This window comes from Salvelinus alpinus, chromosome 20 (assembly GCF_045679555.1).
Source record: "Salvelinus alpinus chromosome 20, SLU_Salpinus.1, whole genome shotgun sequence".
In the NCBI taxonomy this organism is placed as follows: Eukaryota; Metazoa; Chordata; class Actinopteri; order Salmoniformes; family Salmonidae; genus Salvelinus; species Salvelinus alpinus.
In genome coordinates this window covers 48816616-48837486 of record NC_092105.1, presented here as the reverse complement: position 1 = coordinate 48837486, position 20871 = coordinate 48816616, and the positions used below count along the sequence as shown (strand labels likewise).

General features: G+C 41.3%; 1 protein-coding gene and 1 long non-coding RNA gene across 8 annotated transcripts; one reads left to right on the top strand and one right to left on the bottom strand.

The window, feature by feature from the left end:
- Window positions 1–3314: 3314 nt before the first annotated feature.
- Window positions 3315–8489, bottom strand: LOC139547028 (putative nuclease HARBI1). Of its 6 annotated transcripts, XR_011669309.1 has the most exons (12): window positions 8011–8149; window positions 6319–7809; window positions 6055–6231; window positions 5903–5964; window positions 5734–5820; window positions 5605–5646; window positions 5344–5536; window positions 5229–5264; window positions 4575–5129; window positions 4392–4505; window positions 4184–4295; window positions 3315–4089 (listed from the first exon to the last, which is right to left on the bottom strand). XR_011669309.1 is itself a non-coding variant. In XM_071356075.1 (11 exons), exons 8-11 carry the CDS (start codon window positions 4641–4643, stop codon window positions 3719–3721), a joined length of 666 nt encoding a protein of 221 aa, XP_071212176.1. In that variant the 5' UTR covers window positions 4644–5129; window positions 5229–5264; window positions 5344–5646; window positions 5734–5820; window positions 5903–5964; window positions 6055–6231; window positions 6319–7809; window positions 8011–8484; the 3' UTR covers window positions 3315–3718. The 6 variants fall into 6 exon arrangements, 4 of the variants coding, with proteins under 4 accessions (XP_071212176.1, XP_071212175.1, XP_071212174.1 ...); XM_071356075.1 differs by having other exon boundaries at window positions 5344–5646; window positions 8011–8484; XM_071356074.1 differs by having other exon boundaries at window positions 4575–5264; window positions 8011–8484.
- Window positions 8490–8567: 78 nt separating this feature from the next.
- LOC139547029 (uncharacterized) lies at window positions 8568–19638 on the top strand. 2 transcript variants are annotated; one of them, XR_011669311.1, is made up of 6 exons: window positions 8568–8693; window positions 8785–9899; window positions 10003–10093; window positions 13343–13616; window positions 13735–13830; window positions 13921–19638. It is a non-coding gene; the product is annotated as an uncharacterized lncRNA (long non-coding RNA). The 2 variants fall into 2 exon arrangements; XR_011669310.1 differs by lacking the exon at window positions 13343–13616.
- The last annotated feature ends 1233 nt before the right edge of the window (window positions 19639–20871 follow it).

The following is a 20871-nucleotide window of genomic DNA, read 5'->3' as shown; positions in this document are numbered from 1 at the left end:
TGCCTCATGGTGAAATCCCTGAGCAGTTTCTTTCCTATCTCGCAACTGAGTTAGGAAGGACGCCTGTATCTTTGTAGTGACTGAGTGTATTGATGCACCATCCAAAGTGTGATTAATAACTTCACCAAAATCATTATAGAATACGTGTAAAAACTAAGTATAGGTTGTTTTCACAAGTATACGAAAATAATTCTAATGATTGAAGTGTATGTACCTAATATGTTGTACTAGTATATACGTTAAGCTGACTTAATAAAATAAAAAAAATATTTATGGGTTAGTTAATTAAGAAGCTGAATATAAAAAATAATATAAAGATGCTGCTTCTTACATAGAAATGGGTCAGGCCTCTTGCTCAATAGCACAAAGCAGATCATTCAATCAATGGTCTTACTGGTTCTAGACTATGTTGAAGTAATCTAAATTAAATGCAGCGGCCACTTCATTAAAAACTTTAGATGCATTTGACCGTAGATCGCTATGTTTTATAAGGGGTACATGTTCAGTACACATCCATGCATTCTCTATTATAAAGTAGGCTGTCCTTTGAGGTCACGTAGGTCAATTTGTTGCTCTCTTTGCCTTTATACATCTAATTGACCTACTGTAAACTCCCTCAGGTGTAAACATCTACAATAATCATTAGACATACGAGTCAGAGTTATCATACCCAGTGTCAGGGTTTGCTAACTCTGGAAATTCCTTTGGTTTGTACAGGGTTAGGTAAATCAACTCTTTGCCCCCCTTACATGGGGGAATAATCTCCAAGCTGCTCTAAACGTTGATGTTTTTTGGTGTCTCTAGGTTAATCTCTAGACTGTTGAATGAGGCCTGTTACTACTTTCTTACAAAACCTTTAAAGAGAGTTTGTGAAACCACTCAGTCTTGGCTGTATGTAGAACATATTTAACACGTATTGCAGTTTACAGAAGCCTCCTGTTGTACTTTGAATCGCCACTCAGCCCTGTTACATCATGATGTGATGGCTCTCTAACATGTTTATAATACACATAGTGTGAATATTGTTTCCCCTAAAGTTATTAACCCCCTAAACCGAAATATGAAATTACCTTTATGATCTTTCTTACCCCCTATTACTTTTGAGTTCTAATCTCCCGCGTAAGGCTTACTAGTTATGTCGAATGTTAGGAAGCCCTGTTGGTTGTAACAAAAACCAAACATAAAAAATACATTTGACCCCCAGCTTTTCACATACTGGGTCATTTTAATTTAGCCTGTTGTATGTCTCCAGCCACTTGGAGGCTCGGTGCATCTACATAGAAAAAGTACCAAATTCAACCATTGGTGGATGGTAACTAAAAAATAATGGCAGGGCATGTAGTCATGTTAAGGTTTTCATTGTTTTCTTGTCAGAGTTTTATGCTTTTGCATATGTCTGTGCATTATAGGATGTCTTGATAGGTTTGAGGATCAAATCACGCCTATTGGTATTCGTGATCATTTATTGTTCCAAAAAAAGACCCACAACTGTTCTGGGTTAAGTCCCTAGCTGTTTGCATGGCTTGGTAGTGTATTAGCCTGGTATGAGGCAAGATAAATAATACAATTTAAGTAAAGTATAAAATAAACCGTATTATCCTAAATTGAGAAATGAATTTTTAAAAATCACATCAACAGCATAATCTTTCAAAATGTACCTGTTTTCCATATATAATGCCATGTATACTGATTGTATTACAACTTTTTGTGTTTTGTCTTAGTGATTGTTCTTTAGTAAATAGGAAACTCTACAGTGTGTTAGTCCAAGAAACATTATTTGTGATATTGTAACAAATGTTTTTAACGTTGGTAATTGTCTCAAATATATATCTTTGCATGTTTGAATTAAAGCTCCTTTAAAATGTTTTCATCACGGCCTGGTAAACACATTCTTGTAAGTTGTCTACGCTGACATTTCTGGGTATGTCTCGCATGTAACATAATAATACTAAAGATTCTAATCATTTTTATATTACTTTTTATAATAATACAAATCTGTCAACCAAATATATTTCTGAAAACCCCTTTTTGCATCTTCAATAGTTGTCACATTGTGTTTTACAGATACCCTGTCTATAAAAATCTAAGACCTATCAACACTCAGGAGTCAATGTCCTATCTCTTGTCTTTTTCATAGCCTGACAGAGAGAGAGAGAGAGAGTAATATTACACACTTAAATAATAGCTCATCATTCACACACATACAGCCCTGTCTTCATAGTTTATTATCATAGTTTGATCATAGTTTTGTCATAGCTTCTAATTATCATTTCTAATCACAGATTGAATATAGGCGGCCATGGTTTCTAATCAATCTTTCTGGTCTGAGAGGTCTGATTTAATAAGCGGTTCAAGTAGACCCTAAGGGAGCAGAAGCTATTGTTTACAAACATTATGAATAAAAACAATGTTTCATTGTATAAATAGCCTTCATTTTTAAAAACATACATGTAAATGCCTAGAATTAATACCAATCATTCTTAGATAGTATATATATATATATACAAACATCACCTCAAATATTCACCTCCCCTTCAAAAAAGTTCCATGAGGAAGGAAAGATTCACCGACTATCGTTTTATCTGTCCAGGGGCCTGTTGCACAAAACTAGGATAAGGGATTAAGCCAGGATATCTTGGTGATCCTGGCTCAATTGATCCGTAATCCGGTTGCACTAAAGATGGATAGGGGGCAGGAGGATATGTTATGGTATAAATTACCATGGAGATTTATTCTGTGGAGCTAGCCTGCTCCAGACCAGGCTAAATTCCAGGATCTATTTAATCTCATCCCTAATGTCAGTCAGCAGTCACCACAAATGGAAACCAATAGTTATTTCACTGCTCACTATACATTGTTATCACATATAACTAGACCCACTGTTATTATTTAAACGTTTGTGATCATTAATTTCAATGATTTTGGATAAAAAATGATTTTTAGATGATGTTGCTATCATTAGATAATTTACAGTTTCCCATAGACTATAAGGCTATATATAAAATGATAGAATATTAGGGCCACAGAGGGGAAAAAAACACAAGTCATAATATTGTAACCAGTTGTTTTAAAGGAGGACAGTTGTTAAAATGACAGATGTGGGGCATTTCGTGAAATTGTACTTCAGTATGGTTTCATAAACAAAGACATGCTGATGTGCCAGAATATTAAGTATCACATTGTCATAAGTATCAAAACTGTAAAAACAATATGTAGCTTTTCTGCAGAAAGAACCAGCCTCATAAATTTATGACTTTATCCTTTTTCTTCAGTGTGGCCCTAGTACTCTGTCATATAAACAAATACACATTCCATATGAATATAAAAACACAATGTGTAACATTATGTTCCTTTATTGAATAAGGACAAAACAAAGCAGGTAAACCATCAGCTCCTTTCGAAACTGAAGTCACAGTGACTCTACAAGATGGAAAGCACAGAATCCAAGCATATTATACAAAATGATACATACACATTCAAAGGTCTGTATATAACACACCCTGCATGTCTGCACACTAAAATAAATGCAGGACAAATCCATACACATCAACTGAACAGACAAATGAATGGATGCAGTAGCCTCCCTGCAGCCTTGTATTACACACAGTATACCGCACAAACATCATAAGAGGCCAAATTCGTCAAAAAACGAACCCAAAAAAACCCAAATTCCTCTGCCACCGCAGGACATATTTAACCAAAATTGAAAGCACACATACTAACTAAAATAATTCAACACATATTGGTCCCTCAGCAGCCGACCACTGTCGTCATCAGGGAAGATTGCCGGATTGTCCCAGTCCATGGCTGGTGGCACTCTGGGGGCCCTCTCCTTCCTCAGGCAGGCCACATTGTGGAGGACAGCACAAGCCACAGTAATATCACATGCCCTAACAGGGCTGACCCTTAATTTGTGAAGGCAGTGAAAGCGTGCCTTCAGGAGGCCAAAGGTCATTTCAACTCTGGCCCTGGTCCTGGCATGGGCATGGTTGTAGGCCTGCTGTGCTTCCTGGGGGTCTGTGAAAGGTGTCAGGAGAAAAGGCTGGCAGCCATACCCCCTGTCTCCCAGCAACACACCAGAGAATTCACCTGTCAACACAAAATCTCATCATTACTACCTCATAAACACAGTGATATTCTTGACACAGCCATGATGGTTATAAATAGGGGTTGTGTGGCTTACCTTGTGATAGGCACTGATAGATTTCAGAGGCCCGAAAGATTCTGGAGTCATGGACTGAGCCAGGCCATTTTGCCACAACATTGCTGATCACACAGTCAGCATTGCAGACCATCTGAAATCATAAGATGAGGAATATTACACCAATCAATGCACATCACTGGCAATGCAGAGTGTTCGTCAATGGACAATATCAAAAAGTTATGTTCACCTGAACATTAATGCTGTGAAAGGATTTCCTATTCACAAAATCGGCCTCATGGGCACCTGAGGGGGCTTTTATCCTTGTGTGTGCAGTCCACTGCACCAATGACATTGGGGAAACCTGTCACACAAAGTAATGAGTATCCTACTATGTGTTAACAGTTGTCCTGTAATTTGTAGATCCTCTTACCTGCAATCCTATAGAACTCCTCTTTGATGTCACAGAGTCTTCTGTGGCCAGGGAAGGAGATGAAGACATCTGCTAATGCTTTGATAGCCAGACACACACTCCTTATTGTGCGGCAAATTGTGGCCTTGTTCAGCTGTTCTGCATCCCCCACTGAGTACAGGAAGGCTCCACTAGCAAAAAAGCGCAAGGCCACACAAACCATTTGCTCCACACTCAGTGCATGGCTCCGTGCAGTGCGGTGCTTAATCCTGGGACCCAGTAGTCTGCATAGATACCTGATGCCATCTGCAGAAAACCTGTATCTTTCATATAGATGGTCATCAGGGAAGGCCAGTGGGTCCAACCGGTCCCTGAAGACCCTTTCTCGCCTGAAGGCTCTCCTCAGCACAAGTGCTTCTTCATCCACCACATCTCGCACGAATGGGCATGCCATTGTCAGAGCAGAAAGGAACACACAATTTTGGGCCTTCATATAGGCTAGTGGCCACACCTGGTGCTGGGGGGGTGGGCAAAAGAGGGCGATGCCTTATAACGATGACTTGGTTGTACTGATTGCTGGGAAAATAAAAAAAAACCTTAGAAAGATGCCACCGTCCTGTGTGCTCACAATAAGAGCTCATATGTCATGGCTCACTTGACTTTACGAGAATATACCTAATTTTTATTTTGAGCTGTGTCATCTTCTTGGAGCTGGGGGAGGAAAGAAAAATAATGAATAATACATTTGTGTTACAGTTAGCATACAGTGTACATTGAAGGCATATCTCACCTCCCTCTCAAGTTTTTTTATTTCAAGGTCCAGTTTCCTAATTGTTAATTTTTTTTTTTTTTTTTTTTTTTTTTATTTCGGACTCCAGTGCAAGATTTTCCATCTTTTTCTTCTTGTACTGAATGTCTATGTCTGCCAGTTCTATTTGGCGCCGGAGGTGGTTGCCATACAACTTTCTGATAGCTTGTGAGCTCTGTGAACACAATACAATTAGCGCAGCTGGAATTTGGCAGGATGTGGTGTCCTTTTATTAATACGCACTATGTTGCCAGGCTGGTTTTCCCACTGTATAGCATCTGGGTCCTGTAAAAGAAATTAGATTTTTTGATTTTGATGAGGACTCCTCACCATTGTAGAGTAAATAGTACTTTCACAGTCTTAACATGATACCTCATGCCTTCTGGAATCCAGAGAGATGGTCTCCTCCTCATCATCGTCTCCATCATGTGCTGTTGCTGCTGCACTGGGGCCTTCACCCTATCACATTTAATCGGATTCATATTGAAGCTAGTAGACAAGACATGCCAGGCCTACAGTATGCCTTTGATGGAGTACTCACTGGATCAGCATCGTCTGGTGCTTGTGCTGGTGGCTCTAACAGGAACACAGTGCTGCCAGACACTGCAAGGCAATAGGTAAACCAAAGTCAGACAGTCCAAATTGATTCAATATGAATGTGGTTGTATCCCATGTAGAGATGGAAGGACATACCTTGAATGAAGCGGGTGGCATCTTGGGAGGAACCTATGCTCGTCTCTTTCCCCCCAGGGATCCCCTCTAAGACGGGCCTGCCTTTATTTAGCTCCAAGGCCATGTCCTCTGCTGGGGTAAGGTCAGCCTTTGGTGACCCACCACCCGTGCCTTGTCTGTGGGTATTCTTTTTCACTGCTAAAACAGTACAGACAATGTGTGAGCAGGCACCTTCTGGGTACAATATATGCTTGTGCTTTGTTAAATATTAGTCAGGGACCATACCATTCTGCAGAATGTTCTTGTATTTGATTTTGACCTGCTGCCATGTCCGTTTTGGCCCGTTCATGTTTAATCTACACACACACACACACATTTAATGGAGTCACACTGCAAAAAATTACTTGGTATTTTTGTCTTGTTTTCAGTAAAAATATCAAAAAATTTATCATAGCTTTATACAGTGTGATGGAGTTACTTTACACAATTTCACTCATATCTGCAGTGCATTTCAATTAAAAATTTAACCGTTTCATAATTACAGTACAACTGCATTTTTGGAGATGTGAATTAAATATTTGAATTGTAATTGTGATGTTTCAGCGGAGCGGTGAGTGTGTAATTGTGCACTACTTACGCATTCAGGCGGTCTGCAATACTTTGCCACGCTTTTTCTCTTTGCTTTATCACTGTGGCGGTGTTGCCTTTCTTCTTAATTATATCTTTTACCTCCTCGTATGCCTCCATGAGGATTTGTGCTTCCGACGGGGAAAAGTACGCGGCTCTAGTTGCCATGGTAAATCAGTTAATCTGTGATCTGTGGCGGGGTCTATTTGAGTGAGCCGTGAGCGCGCACCTATCCAGGATTGGTTTCACCTGGCTTAATGAATCCGTGTCTGCTCATCCTGGCTTGGTCTTTGTGCAACCAATTAAGCCTGGACGCACATGTTTTGGCTTCATTGAGCTCAGCTGAGTCATTTATCCCGGATGTCTTAATTCTACTTTTGTGCAACAGGCCCCTGGGCTGCTGGCTTGTGTTTGGAGTTAGGTTAAGGCCTTCAGTACAAGCCCGCAGAATTGTCTCTGTTTCATCTGCTCTTCCGTAGTCGGGGGGAGGGGGACTTACGCCGAAAATAGTGTATTAGTGAATGGGCCACGTAAAGGACCTGACGCAGTTTGCTTCTGAGAATCCCCATCTAACTCTGTCGGTTCCAAATCCATTATGCCCTGTAGCCTCTGGGTATCATACATACGTTAGATAATGTTAACATGTATTTATACAAAATAGATACATTTTAACTTATACGAATACGTCCATTTAACATATGGCCTAAAAAATATATTTAAAAAACAAATTATAATGATAATTATTGTCCATCTGTTTCTGAATATCTGTAAAAATCGTTGTCTTCCTGTTTTAGAATAGCATGACTGAATGTTGTTTCAGCCTCGGAGTTTTCCTTAACCTGTTTTCTGCCCATCACAAACAACCGCAAATCAGAGACCTCCGAAATGTCATTTGAAGCGGGGAAATCTTCCGAATTCAATGTTTTACTCTTCATGTTCCGGGGGTACCCCTTCCGTTTCGATCATGTCCTCCAGGGTTGTATGATTTTCGATTTCGGGTGTACATTTTAGCATAAAAAATACATACAGTTGACATATAGATATCTCGTAAAATTCTGTGTCCATCCGTTGCTCTTCGGAATTCCTTTCTAATGAAGGCGGTTCCATATCCTTTATCCCCGGGATGCAGTTGGCTTAATGTTGCATATCCTGCGAACGTTTTAAATTACATGAATATGTGCATTTGACTTAAATAAAATAATCATTGTTGTCATCGGTTAAAACCCCTATAACTCCTGTTTAATATTACTATAACATTCACAATGTTCAAACAAGTCCCCGCATCCTAAATCTAATATACAGCATATATATATATATATATATATATATATATTTATTTCACGAACTCACCTTCAGAAAGATCCATTAGGAGGGTTTCCCAGATTATCTTTTTAACGGGTCAGTCCGATAACAATTCTGCTGTCCTGCATGTGTGTAACTGCGCTAAAACGATGCTAACAGTAGGAAACTATCTGTTTCACTAGACTCGTTGAGAAGTTTGCGGCCTTGGCTCAAAAGTCGTGATAGTACGGAATGAGTTTACAGAGCCGGGGGTGACGTTTTTTTTAGGACTAGACCCCAGCTATATTTAACTCCTAAGTTATTTGGTTCAAACAAAGGGATTGGTGTGGCTAAACCTTATTACCCCCTAGGATATTCTACAAACTAACCGGTAAATAGACAACGTATGTACGTTTCAAGCCCTGGGGTTTGGGAGTTCTAGACAACGAGGGACTGATTGACTTTTTAAAACCCTAAAGCCTCTGTTTTAGACCCTAAAACATAAATTATGTTTTGACATGTTGTTAATGATTCGTAAGTGGCCGTAAGACAAAGACTAGAGAGAGAGCCTTGAGCGCAGACGCCTGGCCATTTCTGAACACACACCACGCCCCGTTTTCTTTGTTTTGAAACACACATGCACATACACTCCAGCACACGCACGCGCGCACATGGCTTTTTCCTCAAGTTTTTTTTTCCTCCGGGGGCATGCTTGGTGATAGATGGAAAGGACTTATTCCTATCGTTGAAAGGTGAGATACCATTTTATTTAATTCAAAATATTTTGTACATACAGTTTATAGCCGTTCATAATTAATGTCTTTTACTATGCCTTTCTTACAGATATAGGTCCTGGTTAGCCCTGACCATTATCCGATCGCTGAGACGCTTGCACACTCCCTCAAAGCTCCGTAAATTTTCCCTCCATGGTTAGATAATCCGTCCGGCATGTAAATCCTGGGGTATGCCCACAGCATTAATGAATAAGAGGGGTAGAAAATGAATCTGTTTAAGTCATAAGTAAAGGCCTTTCATAAAGAGGCTGTCATGATTGACTGTGGCCCCATATTTAACCCGTATTGCTTGTTACCTAAGACTATTGTTGTACATTGAATATCCACTAGCAGATTTGTGTAGCATGCATCTCCACTATATCTGTCATGTTACCGTGGTCTTTTTAAAAGTCAATAAAACATGTGTGTAAAATGTACACTTTTGTTTCACTGTAGATTTGTTTAAGCCCACCTAGAAACACCTGATTTATCCCACAGCATTAATAAATAAGCTGGGTATAAAATGATTCTGTTTAAGTCATAAGTAAAGGCCTTTCCTAAAGAGGCTGTCATGATTGACTGTGGCCCCATATTTAACACGTATTGCTTGTTACCTAAGACTATTGTTGTACATTGAATATCCACTAGCAGATTTGTGTAGCATGCATCTCCACTATATCTGTCATGTTACTGTGGTCTTTTTAAAAGTCAATAAGCATATGTGTAAAATGTACACTTTTGTTTCACTGTAGATTTGTTTAAGCCCACCTAGAAACCCCTGATTTATCCCACAGCATTAATGAATAAGATGTGTAGAAAATGAATCTGTTTAAGTCATAAGTAAAGGCCTTTCATAAAGAGGCTGTCATGATTGACTGTGGCCCATATTTGACACGTATTGCTTGCTACATTAGACCCTAAAACCTAAATTATGTTTTGAAATGCTGTTAATGATTCGTAAGTGTCCGTAAGACAAAGACTAGAGAGAGAGAGAGAGAGAGAGAGCCTTGAGCGCTGACGCATATCCATTTATGAACACACCCCGCCCCGTTTTCTTTGTTTTGAAACACACACACACACAGCCACTCCAGCACACGCACGCCCACACACATGTCTTTTTCAGCAAGTTTTCTCCTCAGGGACAGACTGAGCTAAGAGTGAACAAACTAGCGAGTTCAGGACATGGTGAGATTCGGCTTTTAAAAACCATTTATTTCATTCAAAATATTTAGTACATACATTTTATAACCGTTCACAATTAAGGTATTTTACGATGCCTTTCTTACAGATCCAGGGGGCTTATGCAACCACCCCCCCATTATCAGTGTCGAGTTCGCCCTCAAAAGGCATGGCTCTCTTGCTAGGTCCATCAACACTTGGTAAGTTTTCACTCCAGGGGTAGATCCTCCGTCGGGCCTTTTGGTCTTGACTCTGTCTCAAGGAAAGCCTCGCCCAGCGCTTTAACTGTTCCCCATTTTGGAAGAGAATGTCCAGCTTATTCATAAGGGTTATGAAAATCGGATAATCCAACCATTTAAAACTAAACACAGGAATAAAAAAGTTGACATCTTTGCAGGCTCTGGAAGCTACAGGAGAATTGACAGACTTTGTAGCATTAGCACCATCATAAAATTCACAGGCTAAAATTGTCACTTTGTTATTAGGGGCATAGTCCATTGAAGCGATTCTTAGAGCTTTCAGATCACTGCGTCCGCAGACCTGTTCTTCCAACGCATAGCCCGGCAGCTGTGTACCACTCAGAACCTGTTCAATTTTACAGAGAGCCAGCCTGATCTTTAGCCATTCTCTCATCCCCAGAGCAGGAGAAAAAATCCCAGGTTTTGCCTGATAAACGGGTTTGGGGCCACTGTCTGTGAATATCTTTACCGTAGAATCCTCCGGGTGGAATATGTAAGAAATGTGGCCTTCACTCGTACCCAAAAATCCTTTAAAACATTCTGGAGCTTCACACAGAACTTCTTCAAGGCTTTGGTCACTGGGTTCATGACAAGCCGAGCATAACATCCCTAAAATTGGCATAGGGGGCATTTTTGTTTAATATTCAGGGGGTTATCATGTACAGACTTAAACAGGGGGATTGTTCCTAGGGCTTTATAAGGCTGTGCCCCTGACATTAGTGTTTCCTAGACAACAACCCCGGAGGGCTATAAGCTATAAAATAGGCCTTACTCTTTGAAATGTTCAGCACACACACCCCCAACCACCCCACCCCCCTCAAACCAAAAGGGGGGTCAGGACAGGAAACCCAGGGCTTGCACGTGTCAGCAGAACATCAGCAGAACATAGGGTCATCAATCATTTTTTTGACAGCTGGACTTAGGGTCATCAATCAAATTTTGACGCGTGACATCTACTTTAATCTCTCTTTCCTTCTCCCTTAATGTGACCTGACCTCGGCCTCCATTCCTCACTAATCCACAGCTCTTCAACCTTATCAGTGACCACGACCATGTGATTACCTTTCCTTTACTCAGTACATTATATATCCAACCTTAATTGACTCCACCATATACATTCCTCCTACAGATCACCATTACATTCTGGTTTAGAAACCAGACTGTGGCCCTTCTCATGTAGATGAACTGTTGGTCTGTTCCTTATCGGAGGAGATCTGTCACGAAGATACTAAGGCACTGTTGATTTTCTTCGCTGAAAATGGACACAAAATGTCCCCCTCTAAGATGCAGTTGTGTAAAAGTTTGGTTAAGTATTTGGATCATGACATTACTTCTAAGGATCACACCATCTCCAAAGATATGCTTGAGTCCCTGTCTAAACTTGTTACTAAACACCATATGATGTCACTGACGGGAGTGGCTGGTTACTGCCACCCATGGTTGAAAGATTAAGTGGAGACAGTACAGCCTCTGCAAGATTGTATTCATGGCAGAAAGTAGGAAATGTCTGAAGTGGTGGAATGAATCAGCCTTGATTAAGTTAAACAGGCTCTACTGTCGAGCCCCTGTTTGGGTTTGCCTGACCACACCAAACCATTCCATCTTTTTGTCTCTGAGAATCATGGATTTATGTCTGCTATGTTGACACAGTACCATGGAGTTGGCTATAGGCCAAGTACCACGGAGTTGGCTAAGCATTTATACACTGTTATTTGAGGTTTGGTTTCCTGCCTCCGCTTTGTTACTGAGGCGGTTTGGCATGTTCATATATTGTAGCAATGACTGAGTGGTTCATGCAATTATTACAGACTAAAACTGCCCATTTTACGCCTGCCAGATTACTGGATTATCAGAACATTCTGTTGACAATGTCTCATGTTACCCTGAAAAGATGTACAGTGGTTGCTCCCCTAAAAGATTTGCGATTATGCTGCGGGACTTAGAGGTAATATGTGGTTAAGTATGGTACCCTGCGTCACTACTTAATTGCTCCAGACCAGCGCAAGGGGGAGTTTGAGGACTGATTATGCTTTTGGGTCCTACCGTGTCTCTAACTGACAATGAATGGGTGACATAAACCTAAATAGAAACTGATAACCGTGCACAACTTCAGTATTACTTACTAAAACAAAGGTTTTTATTATTTTATTTTGCTCTTAATTTAGTACTGTAGCCCACTCCTGACCAGTCACATTCTACAGCGCCTGAGTGGCGCAACGGTCTAAGACACTGCATAGCAGTGCAAGCTGTGTTGCTACAGATGCTGCCAGCCTTGACAGATGCTGCAAGCTGTGTTGCTACAGATGCTGCCAGCCTTGACAGATGCTGCAAGCTGTGTTGCTACAATAACCCTGCCAGCCTTGACTGGGAGACCCATGAGATGACTGTAAGATTTTGGTTTCTCTCCCTCTAAAAACAGATATAAATAATTCTAAATAACAAACTGGTTTTATTTACAAATTAGTAACAATATCTCACCCAATATTCAAGAATGGCATTTTTCTCGCTCATTTTACGTTATTTGAAAGCGAAATAATCTACAAAATATTTTTTTTTTTAACAAAGTGATTATTATTATTATTACTATTAATTTAGAATTATATAAAAGCCCCATGGATATTCTCACAGATATATTATTAACCCTGTTATTAGCAGGACAATATATATTGCTCATGGCTCCCGAGTGGCGCACAATGGAATTGCCTTGCAGTTCTCCAGCTGTATCCACTGAAACAGCAGTGGGCGCGTGAGGTTCAAGGCACGAGGGTAGGGGGCATGGGATGGGCCTAGCCCACGGGGAAAGGGGGGTGGACCCCCACCCCGCCCCACTGGGTAGCACAGAGCAACACTTTAAGGGGCATTTCACTAATAATGGCGCTGACTAGGGAAACGTTCCCGCTGTTCTTAGTGCCTGTCTGCACGTTCAAACTAAAACAATGTAACTAATAATGGCGTCAAAAATGCTCCTTAGATATGAATTCGGAGGGCCGATATTATCAAACATTAAAGCATTAGACCTCTCACTAAAAGGCTTCACTCAAAAGTCATACTTTAATCCAAACTGGATTTAACGAAAAATGACATGAATAGCTCACATTTGTAAATCCCAAACTCTAAAAGTAATTGGAAAGATAGGGGGAGATACAAATTATTTGTGACATTGTGGTTACAGTAAAGAATGTAAACAAGATGCTGTGTTTTTATTTACAGTTGTGATGGACAGCTGGTGGCATTTGAAAACACGTTTTCAAACACTTGTAGCCCGGTTAGCAGGACAATAGACTCTTTATAGCCGTGCTACTGTAGGTGTGAACACCCCCCTAATGGCAAAAAATGACATTGCTACCAAAGAGAACAGACGAAATGGACATTGTTTTCATCAAGCCAGCTTCTTTCTATGGTGCTACCTGTTCCAGGGTTAGGACCGTAAACACGAGAGAACTTGATAATGAGCCAGAGCTGAGATAATCACCAAAACTAAAAGGTATTTTGGTTTCAGTGCATTTTGGGTAGGCATACTGTGTAATAAAATCAATAATTAAATAAAGGTTAAATTACATTTAAAAAAATTGTGTACTAAAAACGTGAATGTGTTTTTGCAGCCCATACAAACATTCCAACAACCATCCGTGGAGATCAGTGGACAAAGGGCTAGACAACGGGCCGCACTGAAAAAATACATGGTTGCCAAGAAAGGGGTTAGTTAGATAGATTCTTAAAATGTGTACACAGCATATGTGTGTTGGAGTCACTTTTAATTCTTAATTGATCTACCGTTTCTATCATAGGTCACTATAATCGAACCATTCTGCTCATCTGATGAAGGTGCACATGGATCAGATTCAAACTTTGAAAACCGAGATCGAGTCATTGAAGGCAGACCAGCAGAAAGAGAAACATTATCGGAGGGCAGAGATACGGGCGACAGCTGATGCATTGGTCCAGAGCCATGCGGCATTGGCGGAGAGACAGGCAGAGAATGACGAGAGCAATGAGATGGAGTCACAATCCATGCAGGCACACCTGTGAGCTCTGGAACTCCACCTCTGACAGGCAGAGTCAACATACCTGGCGGATTCATCAGGTCTTCGGTTCAGCCTGACATTTCCATTCCTCTTCTGACAACAGAACTCGACCAACTGCTCACCAGGCACAGTAAGGGCCATCCGGACCGTTATGCTGTTCTGCTGTGGCCTAATAAACAAATGCAGGTGGCTTATATCTTCTAAATGCTTTATTATCCAAATTTAAAAGCATATACTGTACAGTACAGTATTTCTTCCTCAGCATCTTTATGATTTCGTTCATAAAATAATGATGAAAATACTCTTTCAAAATGCAGAAGTTTATTTAGTTATGGATCCATAATGAATTACTATGGGAATAAATATCACTGAATTACAGAAATATTGGAACAAAGTTGTCTAATGAAGGTAAACAAATTGTTGCTTACTGGAAAATACTCTTTCAAACACACGGTCACATTGTATAGCTATTAGCAGAGCTATATTTTGGCCTTTATGAACGGGGCACAAATGGCCCAGCGTTTCTCTCCCTCTAAAAACAGAAATTTTATTATTTTGGCCATTATTCAGATTACAATCGCTCACTTTCATCTTTTGAAAATTAAATAACCTCCAAAATATTGTTATATATTATCAAGTTGATGGCACGGTCATATAGCCCAGCACATACATAAACCTGAGTGACTCACTCTTTCATGGCTTTAGATCAAAATAAATAAGTACCAACAATCTTTCTTTAATAAATAAATGTTTTGGTTATCCTGACCGGGACACAATGTACAGTATTATAATAGCCCATTATGGGCTATTAGCAGGACAATATACCTTTACCAACACCTCTCTGTATTTCGATACTTTGTGAATGGGGGCTCCCACAGTGCAAAATGCGTTGCTACAGATGCAGGTTCAATACCCTTGACGGCTGCCACCAGAAGACCCAAGACGCGGCTTTTGGTTTTAATTTAGAATCCTCCAATCTTCTATATGTAATTATTGGCGGAGAGTCACGTCATATTTTTCAATATACTCTAGGCCTAGCGTAGGTGACATGAGTCTCACTAGTGTTAAGTAATGTGCTGTTAAAGTGGTGTTGGTCTTACTTATTACAAGAGCATATTGAAGTTAGATGCAATAGGATTTGAAGCAATAGCTTACAACTATTTTAGCAATGTTTCGTGCTGCTCTGAGACAAGCATGGGGGCTGGTCTTGATAAATCAATGAGAATTTTTATTTTCACTGGATCTCCATTTTTATATTGGTTAGACTACAATTATACATAGGGTGTATATATTTTTCATTCCATCCTAACGGAAACGCAGAGGGTTTTTCATTTCCCTTGGAATAGAAACACCATAATATTAATTCAATTAATTAAGCAAAATGTCTTAAAATCAGTCCCATATACTATGTTCTTAAAAAAGAGGCTTTAAATTCTCTAGTACAACCACTATTGAAGGCCTCTGGTGGTCAAACTCCCATCAATGGTACCAGTGGTTGACACTTAAATAACGTGCCATAGAATTCTGTGGCACCAGTACGCTGCAACTTTTAAAGGACGAACCACTGTAATCGGCTTAACCCATCTACTCTTCTCCATACAGCTGATGCCGGGGAAGAACATGACTGTGAACTAATCATTGCGATTGACTGTAGCCCTAGGCTTGACCTAAAAGACGTTCCTCCATTGAATTCTGACTTTGAGTTTTTTGTGGATGGCTCTGCCTTGCGAAACAGCAAGGGTGAACCTTTAGTAGGCTATGCTGTTGTCACCGCTGTTCAAACTGTGGAAAGTGCCAGACTTTCCCCTCACTTGTCTGCTCAGGCAGCAGAGTTATTTGGTTTGACCAGGGCATGTATTTTCGCTGAGGATTACACTGATACTGATAATAGATATGCATTTGGTGTTGTGCACTATTTTGGCACATTGTGGAAAATAGAGGATTTTTTACTTGGTCTGGAAAAACTATTGCTCACTGTGATCTTGTCTCTTCTTTGCTGATTGCCGTTCAGCTCCCTTCAGCTATTGCAGTGGTTCAGTGCCAAGCACACACTTCTGCAATGGGCAGTGTTTCTCAAGGGAAGGCCAAAGCTGATTGTGTGGCCAAGCTGGCTGCTTCCTCTTCTGTTTCCCCCTTTCTACAGATGGCAGCAGTTCCTGTTCCCACTAACCCTTTTTCTCCTAATGATTTTGTTGTTTTGCAGGCAGCAGCAGATGCGACTGAGAAAAGGCAGTGGGCTGAACACGGTCACAAGGACACCTCAGCTGTATGGCTTAATGATTATAATAGACCTGCATTGCCTCGTTTTACTTTCCAATACCTTGCTAAATTGTCACATGGTCAAGACCATGAGTCAAAAGTGGTGGTGGATCTTCTAAATAAATATTGGAGTACAGTAGGATTTACTGTTTACAGAAATGTATTGTAATAAATATGTGATCTGTAGGACTAACAATGTTGGACGCAGCATTTCAGTAACCCCCACACCCCATCCCAGGCCAGATAGGCCTTTTGAGCACAGTAACGGCTCTCGTTGGTGGTAGGAAGGGTAGACCAAAGCGCAGCGTGGAAAGTGTTCATGATTCTTTTAATCAAAAAACACTCAAACAAAATATCAAAAGCGAAAACGAAAGCGCACAGTTCTGTCAGGCAAAGACACTAAACAGAAAACAAGATCCCACAACTGAAGGTGGGAAAAAGGGCTGCCTAAGTATGATCCCCAATCAGAGACAACGATAGACAGCCGACTCTGATTGGGAACCATACCCGGCCAACAAAGAAATATACAAACTAGAATGCCCACCCCAAATCACACCCTGACCTAACCACATAGAGAAATAAAAAGGCTCTCTAAGGTCAGAGCGTGACAAGCACTTTATGATGGACTTCATGGAGTTGACCCCTTGTGAGGGGAACATGTATTGTTTAGTGATTGTTGACATATTTTTTAAAAATGTTGTAGCTTTTCCTTGCAGGAGAGCTACAGCAGCTGCTGTGGCAAAGGCTCTTCTGAGAGAGATCATACCAAGGTGGGGTCTTCCGTCAAAAGTCTTCTCCGACAATGTTCGGGATTTGTGAATGAAATTGTTCAGTCCCTGTCAGAGGCTTTACAGATTGATTTGAGAACCCATTGTGCCAATCATCCTGAATCTGTGTGTGCGGTAGAATGGGAAAACCAAACCCTAAAAACGAAATTGATTAAACTGATTGGTGAAACAAGTCTGGCATGGGTGAAGGTGCTTCCATGAGCATGAGCATGAGAGGCAGATCCGACACAGTGACTGGTCTCTCTCCCCATGAGGTGCTGACAGGGCAACCCATGAGAATGACTCACACGCTATTTCCTCAAAACAGGTTGACGTTGCAGGGAATGGAAGAAGACATGGTTGCATACTGTGTCTCACTTAACAATGTTCTTAAGACTCTCTTCCCACGGGTGAAGGTTTCTCTGCACAACCTATAAGGAGGAACTGAGCATTGTCTGCGCCCTGGAGACTTTGTGGTGGTAAAAGACTACAGAAGGAAGTGCTGGAAGGATCCTCGTTGGAGTGGACCATATCAGGTTTCGCTGACCATCCCGACTGCAGTAAAGGTAGCTGAGAGGGACACCTGGATTCACGTCTCGCACTGCAGACAAATTCCTGTCCTTGAGGAGGATGGCAGGAGCCCCATCCCTTAGGGTGTGTCGCCTGCCTGTATAGATCTGCTATATTGTGTTGATTTTAACAGTGGGTGAACATTCAGGTGAAGATGAAAGTCCCGAGCCAATGGTACCACCGCAGACCCGGAGGGTGGTCCAGATGGAGGAGCCAGCCGAAGGAAGAGAAGTAAGAGGTCAAGATGAGGGAGGGAATCTGTTCCTCTCTCGAGCTGAAATGGCAGCAAATGTCACCTCATATCAGACTTATTTTTTGGGTATGTGGGTGGGGTCCTGTGGGAGTAGGCAAGGGTCTCCCATATGTAGGGGTTCCCTTGAGGGTGAACTTAACTATTTAACTGTCCTCAATATTGTCATTGGCCAATTACCTCCAAAGAATTCTGACTCCATTACTTATTTTGTGATGGAAAATTTTATTGTCAGCCTTGTATATCCTAGACCAAACAATTGCAGTGACCCACCCATCACTATAGTAGGATCCATGGTAACTGCTCTCATGTAGTACATGATTCTGTTACAGGAGCACCAGGAAATGTGAGTTATGCAATTTCTGTCAACAATAAGTCTATCGCATTGAAAGGAACCCAAAATGGCACCTTTTGGTTGTGTGGCCGATTTGCTCATCATCGTTTACCTCCTAATTGGGGAGGGACGTTTACTGTTGGGTTTGTGCTGCCGGCCATGAGAGTCCTTGGAAACACAGAAACAGAATTGAGGATTCTGTTTAGGGACTATCATCAGCCAACCCCTCATTTTAATAAGCGATCCCTTGCAGATGCCACTCAGGTGCAGACCTTCTTCTCCCGATTTGCTTGTGTTTTGCTGCCCCAATATGGAGTTGCGTGTGCTCTGAATGAGGAAGTGGTATCACTCCGCAAGGTGGCCCTGCAAAACAGAAGGCACTTGACTATTTATTGGCTGGTCAAGGGGGTACTTGTGCACTCATTGGTGACAAATGCTGCAGTTTTGTCCCAGGTGTGTCATCAAATGTGAATGATCTTGCTAACTACATTGCCACTGTTGAAAAGTCTCATTGCGGGGAATCAGTGGGTGTTTACTGGAAGGCCTCTTTGGAGCTTGGGGCTCCCAGATAGCTCAGTGGGAATCTTTTGTTTAATGTGTTTGATTTTGCTAAGGCCATTTGTACTTCCCTGGCAACTCGAATCTCAGCAACCATACTGTTCAATGCTACAAAAGAAGATGATACTGATAACTTGCTGTCTCTCCAGGAACTCCCCTTCCCCCCTATAATGGATGATAATAGACAATAATGAGTTAGTATCCATGTTTGATTAAGTACCTGACGGTTTTAAGTTAGGTTGTTAAACGACAGCAGCCTTACGACGTAAAGGGTAATGGAGAAATGTTTTCTTACTACTGTTATGCCTCTTGTATATAATAATCAGTATTTACTAAATGCCCTCCTGTTGCTAGACTGAATGTGTGTTAAGAAGTAAGACGTGAGGGTGATGTGGACATGTTTAGTGTCCTCTGTGTCTCTGCAAATGGGTGACTACATGTAGCGTGTTGTTTCCTGATTATTGTGTTAGGATGTTCTGTGACTGCTCTCAGGGAGGGGACTGATAGAAGAACAGAAAGAAGGGAACACATTGTTCCTTTTGCTCAATGCCTGGAAACTATGTGTGCAAGGTCATGATCAGCTTACTCCACCCTGAGAGCAGAGACACCTAGTTTGTGCATGAGTGTAAAGAGTGCTGAAGGGAGAGCACCCCTTCATAGCTTCTGACACACTTGTACTTTGAGTATTACGTTTGTTGTAACCTCTCCGGTCGAAATCAATAAAGGTCTGTTCATTTAACTTTGATGTGGAGTCCTTAATGGTAATTTCCACGACACTATAATTAAGACATGTTAGTGCCCATCCCTTCAAGTTAAAAGCCTGTACAATTTAAATTCTGCATAATGGTACAGCATTTCATAAACTTGACTGTGGGAAAGTTGATATGCTTCAGTGTGTTGCCATATGACCGGTTTCACATTTGTCTCCAGCGATTATAAAGTAAAATATACAGTATCTAAAATAAGAGTAATTTATATTTACAATTCCCTTATCCAAACGGACTACTCATTTACCTAGCTCTTGTCAAGTTATAAATTACAGAGAATGGTGTTATTCCTATCAAAAAAATTAAGATGGGGCACCAGCATCCTCCTCCTGAATCCTCCTCACGATGGCTGCAGAAGCTGGGGTCCTTGGGATATGTTGCCTCCTATGGATTTGAGGTCTTAACAATGCTTTGCCCAGCTCCTTGAGAAAGAGCCGTCTCCTCTGGAGCTTCGCTCTGTTCCAATCTGGGTCCAACGTCATCCAGATGACAAACGCGCTGTACGCTAAGATGTCCAAGATGTTGAAGAATAATCACAAATGGCTAGCGTAGGGTTCTTGTTTTGCAGCTGTAGCCAGTCACCAGCGTGTCTGAATTGTCCACCCCTCCTTTTGTGGCATTGTAATCCGTTATGATTTCTGTTTTTTGATGTTCCCGGCCACAGATTCTCCCATTCCTATTAACCGTACTCATGATTACCACATTTTTGCCTTTCTTTGGAAAGTAGGACACTAGGGACGTGTCGGCAGTGAACACAAACTTAGAGGAATTGATAGATCTGTTCCGTGTATTCAACAGCTGAGGTGGGAGCTCTTGGTTGTTTTTTCGTGCTGTTCTTACCATTGTCAGCTTCCTCTTGAGGAGCTCCTGTCCAAGCTTGTGCAAAGTAAAAGAGTTGTCACATGTAATTTTGTGGCCACGGAGTCCCTGTGTCCCGTCCAAGACAACCCGCATCCCTTGGTTCTTCTCAGCCTGCGTCTGGCTTGCCCGTGTACTCTTGCAAGTTCCACGCATATGATGAAGCAGCATCACAGGCAGCCCAAATCTTGAGTCCATATTTTGCGGTTTAGACGGTATGTACTACCTGAAGGGACAACGGCCCCTAAATGGCATGAGCTGCTGATCAACAATAACGTTGGGCCCAGGGTTGTAAAACAGGGGAAGGCAGTCCACCCACTTGTCCCATACTGATCTGATTGCAGCTGCTTG

Bases quoted from the DNA above. Each gene is read 5' to 3' on its own strand.
- LOC139547028 (XM_071356073.1), bottom strand. From the start codon at position 4,643: ATGTCTTCATCTCCTTCCCTGGCCACAGAAGACTCTGTGACATCAAAG. The intron at 4,296-4,391 runs GTGAACATAACT...TTATGATTTCAG, and splicing joins TTCACAGCATTAATGTTCAG to ATGGTCTGCAATGCTGACTG. The intron at 4,090-4,183 runs GTAAGCCACACA...TTGTGTTGACAG, and splicing joins CTATCAGTGCCTATCACAAG to GTGAATTCTCTGGTGTGTTG.